Source organism: Corylus avellana, chromosome ca2 (assembly GCF_901000735.1).
Source record: "Corylus avellana chromosome ca2, CavTom2PMs-1.0".
Lineage (NCBI taxonomy): Eukaryota > Viridiplantae > Streptophyta > Magnoliopsida > Fagales > Betulaceae > Corylus > Corylus avellana.
In genome coordinates, this window is record NC_081542.1 from 22,989,469 (window position 1) to 23,006,034 (window position 16,566).

Here is a 16,566-nt window from a genome sequence, read left to right on the forward strand (position 1 = left end):
TTTATTATCATTATTATTATCATTATTATTATTATTATTATTATTTCAATTGTGCTCTCTTTCAACATAAAGACATCTAAAATACCCAATTCATTTAGTTTCCCTCTATATTGTAGTTCACTTCTAATCAAAAACTTAATTTGGTTTTGGACTCTCATTGAATATGTGAAAGAAAAAGTTAAATGGTTTTGATTCTTTGAGTGGCTTTTAACCCGTGGTCAATTTTTTGAGTGGTTATTTTGAGTCATTTAGGTTTATAATATTTGTTTTGACTTTACAAGTTAAATAGTTTAATAATTTATAATTGCAAAATTGTTTGGCTCGACTCCTAGTATTGTTGCTATTTATGGCTCCGGGTGATTGTTCGGAAAAAAAGTTCACACTCAAAGATACATGTATTAGGATTAGCATTGTGGTAGATTAAAATATTATTTAATAAAAATTAGAATTAAATTATTTAGGATGCATTTTATCATTATTTTTAAATTGAAGTTCTTATGTATTGTTATCTGCTTGTTATTTTATTGTAATCTATTTAAAAACTCTTGTGTTTTAATAAAATCTCTGTAAACCCAATAAATAGCTCAATGGCCAAAAGCTATGGATCTCTCTCCTTTCTTTACCCTTTACCGATCTTGTCGGTTATGGAAAACCCATATGATACGATTAAGGGAAGCAGTTGACTTTTACATCACCGACAGTAGCCAAGTAGCCACAAGTCATTTGAAAATGGCGACCGACCATCACGTGCTTACTGACAAAGAGAAAACGACATCTTCACCGTAGTTGGAGTGACGCTAATTTTCCCGAGTTTTCTCTGTCGTTTTTCTCTCCCACTTCCCCGGGAAGGAGATATGCCCATCTCTAATGGGTATTTTTCAGGAGTTGAAATTTTCGGCTGACTCTAGCGTCAGACTTTTCTTTTCTTCTTCTTCTTCTTTTTTTTTTTTAATTTTTTTTTTTTAAATTGAAGAAGAGAAATATTAAAATGAAATTCAAATTTGAGGTATTAGCACTAAATTTAGGATGATAAAATCACTTTTAAGTGATACCATCCCTAAAGGGTTAACCTTCCACTCCTAAGTTTTACTTTTAAATCCAAAAATAAATTTTGAGGCGTTAAAAACTAAATATTAACTCATAAAAATTTAATAATAATAAAAAAAAGACAAAACCTAGCAGGACTAGGAAGAGAGATTTTTTTACAATTTTTTTTTTTTTAATAAAGTCACATCAAACTTTGGCAAACACTTATCTGACTCTTAACAGCCTAATAGCAAGACTCATTTTTCAAACACCAAAAATGCATTGTTGGCTGTTGCTGCTTCCATTTCCAACTGTGGTGCTCGCCTTGAAAAGCACAATTTATTCTCGCCCCAAAAGAGCTTACAGCTTGATGATGAGCTCTCTCTATATACCCATTACCCACCAGCTTACAACGCAAATGTGATGTTTATCTGGTGGCAGCACTTGGATGGTTCCGAACTTGCGAGGCAAATTGGTAATGGGGAAAAGAACTAAAGGTAGAGTTGCATAGAGAAAATGGTAATTAAGCCTAAAATAGAGATGAGGTCGTATAGAAATTTCGTAAGATTCTGGTTTTTGGTAATAAAAACGTTGCTTTAATTATATTTTTGTATAGATTAAATTATGGAGCATTTTAAGGCAAAGTTAATGGGAAATGAAAAAATTAAAATTAAAATTGATGAGGTTGGTGTATAATGCATGCAGTGGAAGCACTTGGTGAAATAGCTACACAAGTGGGGAAGAAAGATTGGGATTTCAGAGTAGACCCATGCAGCAATGACTCGAGCTGGGCAACACCAAAATCGGATTTGAGGCCATTGTACAACAATTCTCTAATCTGCAACTGCTCCTACCCTGCTGGTGTATGTCACGTGGTTAAATTGTATGTCACCCTTCATTTCCCTTATGCCATCCAACTACATATGTTGAAATTGTGAATTGATCAACTTTTTATTCCACCAAAATCAGAAAAAAAAAAAAAAAAAAACCCTTGACATACAAGGTCCCTAAATGGCCCTTTTAATCAGATATGACTTTAATCTAAGAAGGCAAAATTATCATTCTAGGCACTTCTTGGAATAACTAATCGGTTCTTTTCAATTTCATTTGAAATAATTAATCATATTACTTATATCGGCTGTTTTTTTTTTTTTTTTTTTTTTCTGAATTTGTAATTGTAAGGGTAGTTGTCTTTTTGATATTTTCTAGGAATATTTTTAACATTTCGTGAAACAAAAGGAATACAATGAAATTTTATGATAATTTGGAAGACAAGTTGTTTCAATTAAAAGTTTAGAAATAACATTGGGGTACAAAGTACATAGCATTACTCTTTTCTCAAAATTAATTGATGAAAAATATTAAATTTATTTATTTAATTAAAATAAAAGATGAATTATGAGAATAAATTTAAACTTTAAAGACATTTATTTTGATAAAAAAATATTAAATTTAATTACTTAAAACGAGAGGTGGATAAAGACGTGGTTGCAACACACCTGATGAGGTGGTGAGTGCTGTGCACTCGCACCGTGATGAGGCCAACAGAAGAAGTGGAGGCCAGTAAAATTGCGGGTGGTGGCGCGTGGGTCAAGTTGATTCAAAATAAAAACAGAAAAAAAATAAAAAACGGAGAGGAGTGGCGGTAGACTGAGGGAGGAGCTCCCTCCTCCTTCCCGGTGGACGCTCTCTTATGAAGATCAACACACTCACTGAGAGAGGGAGCTCGCTGGACGAGGGGAGAGGGAGACGAGCTCCATAATTTGGGAAATTGCAGATTGGGTTGAATAATGGTTAATTTACTTCTGAGCCAGCGAAATTTTGGATCTTTCCATCCTCTGTTCATACATATATACGTGAAGATGATCACTTTCCTAGTAATAATCAGATGGCATTTAATCTCTTACCTATAATTATTCTTGTTACAGATTTCTTAAAGGGCAGGATCTTGATGGTGTGCTTCCACCTTCCCTGGTGAAGCTACCCTACCTAAAGGCGATGTAAGAAGAGTCACCAGCAATTTGTTCCTGAAAATTGATTTTAAGCTTCTAATCTAACAGCCCACTTTCCTCTTGCTTGTAGTGACCTCACTCGAAACTACCTCACCGGTACAATACCACGCGAATGGGGTTCTACGAAATTGGAATACCTGTAAGTTACTACTGAATTTATGTCTTAGGTTAGCCAGTGAATGCTCCTTCTGATTGAATTAAGCCGATTCACTGCAGGTTCATTTATGTAAACAAATTATCAGGACCAATCCCAAGCTACCTGGGAAAAATTACCACTCTTACATACCTGTATCTTTCTTGCTCACCCTTTTTTAATCTAGTCGAATGCAACATAGTTTGATTTGCTTTAGCTGAGCTTTAATATTGATGAAGACTATATTTTCAGGAGCTTATCGAGCAATCTGTTTTCTGGAAGTGTTCCCCCTGAGCTTGGGAATTTGGTTAACCTGGAGTATCTGTCAGTTGTTTCTTTTTTAATCCTTCTATTCATTTTCAAATCAGATTGATGATTATTTTCTTAATTATCAACGATTTACTTCTTCAACTGACACTAATTTGACCTGGTCTGAACTTCCCATTTGATGACTGCAGTGATCTTCGTGCTAACAATCTCACTGGAGAGTTGCCAGTAACTCTCACTGATCTAACCAAATTAACGCGACTGTAAGTGGTTGGAGCCCATTTCTATACTTACAGTAATTTTATATATTTAATTGAAAAGCTTCAGGTTTCTATGTTATTCAGTCTTGTTTCCAATGTGGTTATATGCAGTGGGATTAGCAGCAACAACTTCACTGGAAAAATACCCGACTTTTTTCAAAGTTGGAAACAACTTCAGAGATTGTATGTGTTCTATTTTTTTTTTTTAAAAAAAAAAAATCCCATAATGTTAAAATCTCGTCTACTAGAATATTTAGGTGTAATCTAACCTGTTAGAATTGTGTTTTTAACAGAGTGATTCAAGCTAGTGGTCTTGAGGGGCCCATCCCTTCTAGCATTTCGGTCCTGAGTAATTTAACCCTGCTGTAAGTTCTTCCTATGAAGTACTCTTGGGTTGCATAATCTCTCTCTTATCTTCATGTGATACTCAAATTAACAAGACTTGTCGCTTAAGACCCTAACATTTATTAATAATGCAATTTGGTGCAGCTAGAATGATTAGTGACGTACTTGGTGAGGGTTCTAAATTTCCAAACTTAAGCAGCATGACAAAAATAAATATATTGTAAGTAATTCTTTCTCTGTTAAATTTCAACAACTCAAATGATACAAGTTTATAGCAATTTTTCTTAGATGATGGCGGTTGACTTTGCAGGATGTTGAGGAGCTGCAATCTCTACGGACCAATCCCCGCATCTATATCAAACATGACAAAACTACAATTTCTGTAGTTCTTCTTTCCATTCTGTTCTCTCTCTTTTTTTTTTTTTTTTGGTTTTTGTTTCATTTACTGAAATATTACTTAACTATAAACCCAAGATGGTTGGATTATTTCAATTAAGAACATTTTTTTTTTTTTTTTTTTAACTTAACTATATACATACAGATATTTGAAGTTATCTTTTCTCCTTTTTGTTTTTGGCTAGCATAAGTAGATTCGGCATATTCAAATTTATGGACTTTGGGTTATCATGGTACTTTATTCTTAAAGCTAATTGTGAATAACTTCTAGAATTAAGATCATCTGCTGAAACTATAAAACCGAGGTGTAGTTTTGGAGTAAGATTAGTTTGAAAAATGGAGTTGGAAACATCATTCATCTTATGACTATGTAATAATTAATTATCGGCTTTCATCCTTTAGCCTTTGAAAAAAAATGATGATTGCTTCTAATCTTTACAGCCTATGCCTTTTAGAAAGCAGCTATCTAAGGTTGTCAACCCATACTCATTGTAGGAATGACAACCATGACCCACCCCCTCCTACTCCTTTGGCCCATTGTGGCAGCTGTAGTAAGATACCTTTGAACATGCTTACTCTAGTTAGGCTGTCTATGGAATCTGTTCTAACCTACATATCCACTGTTATATGGGCATTCAAGTCTCTCTTTCAATTTTTTCTTCGTATATATTATGTTTCTTGACTCTATACTTTAATATCTGGACATTTATGTCTCATTTCATAATCCTTCTTTTCTGTTATTATAACCGCTAATTACTCGTAATATCCAAGCAGAGATCTCAGCTTCAACAGATTGGAAGGAAATGTTCCAGATTTTTCAGACCAAAATAGTTTGAGTGTCATGTAAGTGTGGAGTTAAAACCCTAAATCTAGCTCTATTGTAGAGAAGCTCAAATAAACAATTAAAAAGCAGCTTAAAGCACACATATAATAATGATTTGGCTTATCTCCTATGTTTATAGGTGAAGATATGAGGAATTTCACTATCATAAAAGAGATTATATTGATAGAATTTAGAATGCGAAATAATAAAATAGAAATATAAACAAAAGAGACAAGATTAAGGTGGTTCGGCAATATGCCTACATCTATATACTAAAACCCTATAGGCTACATTTGGCTTTTATTGAATGATTTGATTGTGCATAAGAGTTTCATTATATAGAGGCTAAAGGGGGATGAGTTCCTTGTATCTTAGTAATGTGGGACAAAAGAATGAGGCTTTTATACAAGCCAAAGGCCAAAGCCTCCCCTCACTTGGGCAATGTGGGACAACCCATATATTATCTCTTAACATATATTGCTTATTGTTACCAATGCACTTTTGTACATACGTACATTTCTATATGTATATATCATCAGAAAGTATATTTTACTTTCAAATATTTCTCCTTTAGTAATGATATAAATAAGTGTTTAACTATAGCGTGATTATGTTGCACTTTGAACAGGATTCTTACAAGCAACTTGCTCAATGGGACTTTTCCAGAATGGATCAAAGCCCGAGATAATCTCGAGTATATAATTCATCTTGAACTCTATTTGAAATTTGCATGACATGTTTTCTCTTTCTGTTTCTTTTTATTTTTATTTTTTATTATTTATTTTTTTAATAATGTTTCAGCACTTATATAATCTTTACAGACCTCATAGTGTTCCAATATACATTGATTCATCTCCTGAACGCTTTATTGTCAGCGGGAGATCTCCTTGAATCATATTGAATTGGTGAATTCAACCTATTTGGTACCAGCATAGATTTGCTTTTTGCACCATGTGACTGTTATTTGGAAACTGCATGTTGGCAATTAATTTTGAGTTGGTTACGGAAGTTTTCTGGTGTTAGCTTGAATTGACCGGTTTATCAAAACCTTTTCAAATATAATTTTTCTTTTCTTATGGATTTATAATGAGTTATTACTGAAAATACGTTTTTGTGCAGCCAAATGGATCTTTCTTACAATAACTTTTCAGAAATCTCTGCGCCACCTACTTGTCGAGAAACCCTGTAAGAACTTTTCTTATCATCTTAATCTTAATTTAAGTTTACTTGAGGTTTGCATACTTACCCTCTTCACAAGCTTTTAGTTTTTCAAAACTAACCAGGTTCTCATTTCATCAGGAATTTGTTTCAGAGCTTCTCTGGACAAGACAATTTGTAAGCTTCTAACTTGAAAACTTATAAGAAGAACCAATGTTTTTTGGACCTGGCTTACATCCTGTGGAAAAATAACAAGACATCTCATGTTATTTTAAACCTACGGCTACGGCCAAGATTAAGAGCATGTTTGAGATTGCGTATGAGAAAGAGATTTTAAGTCAAAAAGTGTTTTTTAAGCTTTTGTAAAAATACGTTTTAGCCATTTTTAGGCTTTTTGACATTAAAAAGCGCTTCAAATTTTTTTTACCAAACAGGTGTTTTTTTTTTTTTCTTTTTTTCAAACGAGCTTTTAGAATGTTAAACGCACTTTTCAGGTCCTCAAATGCACACCCAAAAAGGCCCTAAAACTTCCCCATTTTTAGTCCAAACGATGTAGTTTTAAAGGAAACTAACAAAAGTTTTCTAAACGCCATTTGCACCAAACGACCATTGTCCTGCACTTCCTTCTTCATCCACTTCCACTTTTTCTCTCTTTCTGTAAGTTCTTCTTTAAAATCTCTTTTTAGTACTTTCCTCTCTCTTTTTACTTGTTATCTTCCTCAACTCGGATAGTTTCAAAGCCTTAATTTTCTCTCTTCTCCATCTCTCTCCCATTTTAGACTCACTCCCACTTTAAATGAAATGAAAGATGTTGCCTCTCTCTGCAAAAACCAGGCTTTGTTTTGTGTTTTCTGCAAAACCAGTTAAACACTCTTATGGTTGCTGACAGGAGGGGTTAAAAGCTCACTACTTTGAAAGGAAAATATTTATTGTTTTGGTCCCTGAGGATTTTGTCCCTTTTGAGTGTCGATTTGGCTAAATTCATGAAGGGCGGGCTAATGCATCGGTCAGGTTTCTTTGGTATTGTAGAGTTGACCATTCCTCTTTCATGGCCTTCATATGATTTGAAAAAATTATTAATCGAAGACATTGTTTGCACTGAAATGTTTCTATGGAAACTTCATTTTGAACGCTCAGACTTGTTCTATTTGACCTGCTGCTGCTTTGCTGAAAATAGTTAAGAAGAATTTGCAGAAAGAAAGTGGGAATGGGTGAAGAAGGAAGAGGAGGACATGCAAACGAAGTTTAGAGAACTTCTGTTAGTTCCTTTAAAGCTATGTCGTTTGGGCTAAAAAGGGGAAAGATTTAATCATAACTGTAGATTTAAAATAACAGGAGATGTCTTGTTATTTTTCTACAGGATGTAAGCCGAATCCATGTTTTTTCTGTTTTATATTTTTATTTTTAGCTTTTATTTTGGAGAAGCATTTCCTTTTTTTTTTCATTCTAATTTTGCTAAGTTCACACTTCTTTCTTGTACGATGCTAATTAAGAACACTCGGCGGCAAGTGCCTGGAGCCCTATCCATGCTCAAAAGGTAATTATACTACCTTATTCAAATTATGAGGTGTATGCTTTAAAACATTTCATATTGTTATTGGCAACTGAGTAAATGAAACGAGAGATAGTTAATACATAATTTCCTTTTTGTTATGTAATGATTGCTTATGTTTTAATTTATTAAAAAGCTGCTATTTTTGTTTCTGGGTAGATCGGTACTCATTGCATATAAATTGTGGTGGAAGTACAATCACTATTGGAAACATAGAGTACGAAGGGGATCAAAGCCAAGCAGGTCCAACAAACTTTGTTCCTAACACCGCTAATTGGGGATTCAGTAGCACCGGATATTTTTTGGAGCTCAACAGAACCTCAGATCATTACATAGCGAAAAATGTGTCAATACTAAGAATGACTAACTCTGGATTATTCACGAGTGCACGACTCTCTCCTCTTTCTCTGACGTATTATGCACGTTGCTTGGCAAATGGAAATTATACCGTGAAACTATACTTTGCAGAGATAGTATTCAGAGACAACAGATCTTTTTATAGTCTTGGAAGACGGATATTTGATATTTATATCCAGGTATGACGCCATATTTGTTTTGCTTTATACATAGAGCACAATTTTATTGATTTAATTTGTTACAGGAAAAATTGGTGTGGAAGGATTTTGATATTCAACATGAAGCACAAGGTGTTGATACAGCAGTTGTTAAGGAATTTAAAGCAGTTGTGAGAAAGAAAGTCTTACAAATCCGCTTTCATTGGGCTGCGAAAGGGACAACAGGTGTGCCAAAGGAAGGAACTTATGGTCCTCTCATCTCAGCTATCTCTGCTAAATCTGGTAAATATTTCATGGAGTATGAGAATCTTTTTACTATCCAACTTCTTCCATACTTGTAGAATGATGAACAATAAAAGCATAGCACAATATAGTTGAGGTAGAACCCGTGGTTATTTGCTGTAAAAGTATTACCCAAAACAAGATTCAACTACATAATCTTCTTTATACTCTTCCTCTAATATTCGTGTGTTTGAACCATGCATTCATATCTTGTTTTAGGTTGGTCCACCTATATCTTTCTGTATGGTACTACTGGTATTCCAGGATGCAACTTTATAATCTGTTTCCTTTACTATTTGTCTCTTCTCCAGATTTCAGCCCCCCTGACTACAAGATATTCATTGTTGTCGGAGCTGTAGTATCAGTGCTTTTGCTCATTTTTATGATCTTAGGCATTCGGATGTGGATCAAGAAACGAGGAAGGATATCAAGGGAAAAAGGTAATCATATGACTTGTTAAAGTAATAATTAAGTGATTAAATTTACTTCTTCCTATCAACTTATATTTTTGGGATAACTGGTAATTTAACATGGTATCAGACCCAAAGGTTCTATGATCGAACTTTGACTTTGTCAAATCACCCCCCATTTAAATTAAATATTCCACATGTTGGGATCACTGCTTTTTGACAAAATCTAAATGAAGGCATATTTACATGAGAGATGGATGACTTGAGATCACTGAGTTGAGTAAATGTCTAAGAAGGACCCATATTTAAAAATATATATATATGAAAAAGAAAAAGAAAGAAGTGAGAGATAAAAGATTGTGGATTTCATTTAACTCTATTTTTGAAATGTCATCTAAATTATCTTAACATAATTGTTGAGAAGAACAAAAAGGCAAATCTCTTGGTAATAGGGACCTATGAAGTTCCTCTCTTTTAAATTTTGTTTTTTTGATTCCCAATACACCTGTAATTGGTAAAAAAAAAAGAGAAACCCTAAATCTTTTAAAAACTTGGGGTTTATGTGGATGACCAACTGCAGTATGGTACTTTCTCACTGCTTTTGTTTGGTCACATTCTATCTGGCATCTTCTAAGTAGTCAATAGATACAACAATACTAATTAAAAAATTAATCATATCATTTATAAGATGTTATGTGACAATAGGCTCACCTTTTCATTCCTTTTGACAGAGCTGAGAGGATTAGATCTGCAAACTGGTTTTTTCACCTATAGGCAAATCAAAGCAGCCACTAACAACTTCGATACTACAAATAAGATTGGAGAAGGTGGTTTTGGATCTGTATACAAGGTATCCCACAACATCATCTTCCTTCAATTTTAGGATATCTATTTTCTTTTTCTTACTTATCCATTATACCAAGAGGCTGTCTAATTCAATAATGAATCCATACCTGAAGATGTATATTTTCCCATTTCTGATGCAGGGTATACTGTTTGATGGTACCATAATTGCAGTTAAGAAACTTTCTTCAAAATCAAAACAAGGAAATCGTGAATTTGTGAATGAAATAGGAATGATTTCGGCTGTACAACACCCAAATCTTGTTAGATTGTATGGATGTTGTGTTGAGGGAAATCAACTATTCTTGGTATATGAATACATGGAAAACAATAGCCTGGCACGTGCTTTCTTTGGTAAGCCTGAGGTTTTCACTTTAGTATTTTATGTTGACTGTCTTCTGCTTATGTGCTTAAAATTGATAATGGCCTCGATTAAGAACTAAGTTGATGAGTTCCCCATTGGACAATCTACAAAATATGTAGGTCCGGAGGAATACCGCTTAAATTTAGACTGGCCTTCAAGACAGAAAATATGTGTTGGCATAGCAAGAGGTTTGGCTTTCTTGCATGAGGAATCATCAATAAGAATTGTTCATAGAGACATCAAAACTACCAATGTGCTATTGGATAGAGACCTTAACCCAAAGATTTCTGACTTTGGTTTGGCCAAGCTTGATGAAGAGGAAAACACCCACATCAGCACGCGAGTCGCTGGAACAATGTGAGCTACCTTTTTCCCTCTTTTCTTCATTATGTAGTCTTTTTGTGATTCTATTCTTCCATTTCATTTGCCTCCCAAGTTATTGACCATTAGAGAAAAAGGAAAAAATATTTATTGATTTGTATTTCTCTATGAGATGTTGCCCTAAAGTAAACGTGAACATAGAAGCATGGAAAGTCTCTGCATATCAGAAATGTCTATATATGGAACATGAGATAAATTACTGGATTAAGTGGTTGGTAGGATTTTTATATGTCAGTTGTTTGCATTTGCAACGCAACCATGCTTACAGAGAAATCCGTAGCTACATCAATTATCAACCAGTATTCAAGCGGTTAAAATGTCTAAACATGAAATGTACTATTCATATGTTGTAGTTATTGTATTCCCCAATACTAGATGCATTAAAGAAAAATAAAAATTTCAGGAAAGAAAAAAAAAAGTAGGACAATCTATGTTTATTCAACCTCTAAAATAAAAGCTAGCCCTAAACAATGACTCCCTCTAAAATCAAGAAATAAACAATACAGAGAAATTTGTGCTCAATTATTGTATCGTCCTTCACTCTCAAAATCAATGTGTGTGTGTGTATATATATATGTCTCTCAAAAACCAATATTTCCAAAGGGAAAAAAAAATTACTGAGTTCTTGTGGAATCTAAGAACCAAAACCCCTTAAACTTGAGCTCCATGACCTACCAAACAACTTGAGTGGCTAAAGTTATATTACTAAACCAATTCTCTACTTGCAATGTGCAAAGGTAGTGACATGTTCTTTTTCCCCACCGAGAAAAAATTTATGTATATTTAACAGAATGAAATTACCACTTTACCCTAATAGCTTTATTGATCGAATAATTGCATGCTGAATGAAAATGAAATATGATTTGGTACCGAAGTTTCTCTTTTTTTTTTCTTTTTTTTTTTTTTTTTTTTTTTTTTTTTTCTTTCTTTCTTTATTTATTTATTTTTTATCTTTATCTTTCTAATTTACATAAGTTTCTCTTGATGCTTAACTTTGTTGAATATGAAAGATTGAAGCTTTATATGAGTGAGTGTGATCTTTATTTTTTATTTTTATGATAATTCATACTAGTGTTCTAAGTCATAAATAATCTTCATTTGCAGAGGATATATGGCTCCAGAATATGCATTATGGGGTTATTTAACCTATAAAGCAGATGTCTATAGCTTTGGGGTTGTCGCAATGGAAATTGTTGCTGGGAAAAGCAACATGAAATATCGACCAAATGAGAATTATATATGCCTTCTAGATTGGGTAAGATTTGATCTTTTTCTTTAATATATGCTACTATAAATAATGTCTGGAGGCCTGGCTGTTCTTTTGTCCCTTTCCACTAAATTTGGTCATCCTAATCTATTACTCTAGCCTCAAGCAACAAAATAAACTAACATATGTTGATTTGGCTTTTTCACTTCACACTTGAGTTTATCAAATTGACATTTTTTCTTTTCTTTTTAGTAATGTTAGAAACCACACTTTTTTCCCAACATTATCCGACTTTGTTCATATGGCAGTGCCATTCAGTCCTTGGATATTATTATTATTTTTTTTTTAAAAAAAAAATAGTTGATTGACACTGTCACGCCAGCAGGGTGGGATAGTAATGGGATAAAAAGAGTGATTTCTAGTGGTGCTCAATTTTTTTCTATGTGTACGGCTGCATATTCGCTTTTGTTGATTAGCTACTTTTCATTTCCATTCTCTTTTCTATGCTTATTATAGGCACTTGTTCTACAACAAAAAGGTAACCTAATGGAGCTGGTGGATCCACAGTTGGGTTCCGAGTTAAATGAGGAAGCTATTAGAATGATCAAAGTAGCTCTCTTATGCATTAATCCATCGCCAGCACTTAGACCCACCATGTCTGCAGTAGTAAGCATGCTCGAAGGCCAAACCATTGTTGATGAAGTTACCATTGATCCAAGTATATATGGCGATGAATTGAGGTTTAGTGCCTTAAAAGACCGGTTTGAACAACTCCAACGAGCACCAACGAGCACAAGTGAAGCAGAGAGCCTTATGCATTCATCAATAGCAACATGGGTTGGATCTTCTTCCACATCTGGCTAAGATCTCTATCGAGTTAATCTTGATTCTCAGTAATTTCAGCATACTACTCATTACATTATGAGAGCTAAACACAATACTGCATATATATATATATATATATATATATATCTATCTTATGGACATACCCATTTAGTTGTCTTTGCTTACCCTGTTCAAGAAAAGTTGTGCTTTTTAGACTGCATTTACTTATAATAATTTGATGTCTTTCATTCTCATGTTTTTGTGATTGAAATCATCTTTTCTACTTGGAAAAAGATAGCATTGATAAATTATCACGTATTATAAAAAATGGTATGTTACACAACCATCTTTTTTATAAATTCAATAAATCAACCATTAGTTTTATGGACTAATGTTGACTCCACATAAATTCAATAGTGAGGTTTTTAGTAATTTTTTACTTGAAAAAAAGAAAAGAAAAAAAAAAAGGAATATGAATGGTCATTCTATTTTATTAGAAATTTAATTATTGTTTATTATTATATAAATTTTGATTTAATCCTAGTGAGAGCAGCACCAAACAAAAGAATATAAATGGTCAGTCTATTCTAACTATAATTCCCATTTCTATTCTTAAAATGCCCTAAGAAGAGACAACTGTAAGATTTATGAACAATTTTTATATACTTGACTGCTGAAGTTGCTTATGAACTTTGTCAAGCAATCACATGAACTGATCTTTCTTGCGACAGACATTCTCTCCAAGTGTTGGGGATTGTTTAAATTGCGACTTTGAATTTGTCTTCTTTTGGAAACAAACAACGAGTTCTAACACACTGTAATCATTGGAAATGATGGCTCAAACTAAAACTCTTTTTTTGATATCATATTAAGAGCTTGTTTTCTTCTCAAACATGTGAAATACAAAATTTAAATAGGAGGTGAATTACAAAGATAATGTTAGAACTCAAAACTTTGCTTTAATACCATATTAAGAACTTGTTTAGGATTGTGTTAGAAAATAAAGCTTTTATATGTATAAAGAGCTTTTTTTAAAAAAAATAAAAATAAAAATAAAAATCCTTTTTAAGTCTTTCTCAAAAGTGGATTTGTATCTCAACTTATTTAATGATAAATCATTGATTATTATTATCTGACTAATCGACATACATTTGTTAAGAATTTGATTAGTGTCGTATGTTTATATCCTGTTAGAAAATGCGTGAAAATTCACCTTCAATGCATCATTTGGATATAAATTATCACCAACTCAATCTCTAAAAGTGTGTCATGTGTCTCTTAACATGTTAAAAACACTTTTTTTTTTTTTTTTAACACTTTATTTAAAAAACATTTATTTCTAACATGTTATAACACAAGACTAAGTTGAAGAAAGTTTAGAAGAAATTTACTTATTATGGTACACTAAGAGAAACACGATAGTCTTAATCACAAAGTTTTGAGGAAACTTCTACCAGACCTTTTAATCTTTTTAGATGTGGTAGTTTATAAAGTAATCCTAGAGTCTATAGTAAATGAACATGGCCGGTTCACATGGTTGTCTCGTGTAGACTACGTTTCCTTTTTGCCTTTCTCTTTTTTGTTTCCTCGTTTGATACTACTATACTAATTTGCTGGCCTTGACCAGCTTGTTTACTCAAGTCAAGAAACCATTAAATTGGTTTGAAGCTCCAAATCCCACCAACCATTCTATCTCAAGCATTGAAGGAGGAAGAGCAAGCTCGTTTTGCAATTATTAATTAATATTCTAACAACTTGCTCTAGCTACATAAATTTGGAAGTTGCATATTGGGTTGAAATATTGTTTACTTCTGATCTAGTGATATTTTCAATTTTCTCATCGTCTGTTCAAACATATATAGTAAAATAATATGAAGAGAAGAGATTTTGGCCAAGATGCCTTCTGCAGCTTTATCATTGAACTTAAATAAAAAAGAGTTACACTTGTATTTGATCACATCAAGCTAACAAGATAAGCTTTGATGTGATAAGAAGATTTAAACAAAGAATAAGAGATAATACAAAAGATTACAATCAATCAAAAGAGAAGTGATACAAACAGATCACTCTTACAAGAGATAAGTAAGAGTCCTAGTAGAAAGATGGATGAGATAGAAGTTTTATGGCGGTAGGTCTCTGGTACTGCGATTGAGCGCCCTAGTGAGTGCGCTCGATCGCACTTGGGATGATTTTGCACTTCGGAACTCTCTGGTACTACGCTCGATCGCACTGAAGTATGCGATCGAGCGCTCTTCTCTTGAGTAGCAGCAGACTCCTTAACAGGCCCCCTCAAACTCATGCGAGGAGGAAGAATCATGAGTTTGTCACGCAATTCCAGAAACCGAGAAGAAGTTAATCCCTTAGTAAAGATGTCAGCACATTGATCAATGGTCGAAATAAACTGAATCACAATATCCTTGTGCATAACCTTTTCTCTAATGAAGTGATAGTCTATAGCTATATATGCTTTGTCCGAGCATGATAGATAGGATTAGACGCCAATGCAATGGCTCCAAGATTGTCACACCAGAGCTTTGGTGGAGAGAGAAGGGAGATTCTCAACTCCTTTAGAAGCATGCATAACCAATATAACTCAGTAGTGGCAATGGCCATAGATCTATACTACGCCTCTGTGCTTGAACAAGATACAGTTGGTTGCTTTTTGGATTGCCAAGAGATTAAACAATTGCCGAGAAAGACACCATAACCACTTGTGGATCTTCGGTCAATTGGATCACCAGCCCAATCAGAGTCACAAAATGCTTCTAGATGAAGAGGTCCCTTAGTAAAAGACAAGCCATAATCTGGAGTTCTCTTGAGATACCTTAATACTCTCTTAGCTGCAATAAAATGAGTTGTAGTAGGACAATGTAAAAACTGACAAAGATGATTCACTGAGAATAATATATCTGGTCTTGTGAGAGTGCAATATTGAAGTGCACCAACAATATGCCTATACAGGGACTGATCTTCTAATGGTTCACCATCAAATTTAGTCAATCTTTTGCTCGAAGTGCATGGAGCAGAGTAAGGTTTAGCTCCTATCATGTGAACTCGATGTAGAAGATCAATAATATATTTGGATTGATTAAGATACAAACCTGCAGAAGCACGATGTACATGTATGCCCAAGAAATATGACAAATTACCCAAATCCTTCAACTTGAATTCAATTTGTAGTTTTGAGATGAGATCATTGATGCTGGATAGATTATTTTCAATTATGATGATATCATCTACATATATAAGCACAAAAATGGTAAGGGAATCTCTATGAAGCAAAAATAAGGAAGTATCCATCAATGATCCTGTGAAACCGAGTTCAAGTAAAGCTTGAGTAAGTCTATGGAACCAGGCTCTTGGTGCTTGTTTTAAGCCATACAAGGCTTTGTGAAGCTTGCAAACTAAATCAGGATATTGAGGATCAACAAATCCTCTTGGTTGTTCCATAAAAACCTCTTCATCAAGTTGTCCATGGAGAAAAGCATTTGATATATCAATTTGTTTCAAAGGCCAATTATAATGAATAGCTAATGCTAAAATCAATCTCATAGTTGCAGGTTTTATCACAAGACTAAATGATTCTATGTAATCTATACCATCTCTTTATTCAAACCCTTTCGTCACTAGCCGTGCTTTATACCTTTCAATGGTTCCATCTGGTTTTTGTTTGAGTTTATACACCCATTTGTTTCTGATGACATTTCTATTGTGCAGTTTTGGACAAAGAGACCAAGTGTGATTTTCCTGCAAAGCTTGGAACTCAC

At 33.7% G+C, this 16,566-nt stretch overlaps 1 protein-coding gene across 1 annotated transcript in view; it reads left to right on the forward strand.

Moving 5' to 3' along the window:
• Positions 1-13,051, forward strand: part of LOC132168627 (probable LRR receptor-like serine/threonine-protein kinase At1g07650) — a 15,730-nt gene extending 2,679 nt beyond the window's left edge. The window contains exons 2-24 of the mRNA XM_059579629.1: positions 1,732-1,909; positions 2,955-3,026; positions 3,109-3,177; positions 3,255-3,326; positions 3,424-3,495; positions 3,630-3,701; positions 3,810-3,881; positions 3,992-4,063; positions 4,192-4,263; positions 4,354-4,425; positions 5,214-5,282; positions 5,891-5,956; positions 6,382-6,447; positions 6,562-6,597; positions 7,914-7,957; positions 8,132-8,508; positions 8,574-8,769; positions 9,081-9,209; positions 9,911-10,029; positions 10,166-10,376; positions 10,506-10,743; positions 11,872-12,022; positions 12,491-13,051. Of these exons, the coding sequence (XP_059435612.1) occupies positions 1,732-1,909; positions 2,955-3,026; positions 3,109-3,177; positions 3,255-3,326; positions 3,424-3,495; positions 3,630-3,701; positions 3,810-3,881; positions 3,992-4,063; positions 4,192-4,263; positions 4,354-4,425; positions 5,214-5,282; positions 5,891-5,956; positions 6,382-6,447; positions 6,562-6,597; positions 7,914-7,957; positions 8,132-8,508; positions 8,574-8,769; positions 9,081-9,209; positions 9,911-10,029; positions 10,166-10,376; positions 10,506-10,743; positions 11,872-12,022; positions 12,491-12,838 (2,873 nt within the window). The 3' untranslated portion in view covers positions 12,839-13,051. The remainder of the gene's footprint in view (positions 1-1,731; positions 1,910-2,954; positions 3,027-3,108; positions 3,178-3,254; positions 3,327-3,423; positions 3,496-3,629; positions 3,702-3,809; positions 3,882-3,991; positions 4,064-4,191; positions 4,264-4,353; positions 4,426-5,213; positions 5,283-5,890; positions 5,957-6,381; positions 6,448-6,561; positions 6,598-7,913; positions 7,958-8,131; positions 8,509-8,573; positions 8,770-9,080; positions 9,210-9,910; positions 10,030-10,165; positions 10,377-10,505; positions 10,744-11,871; positions 12,023-12,490) is intronic.
• Positions 13,052-16,566: the final 3,515 nt, after the last annotated feature.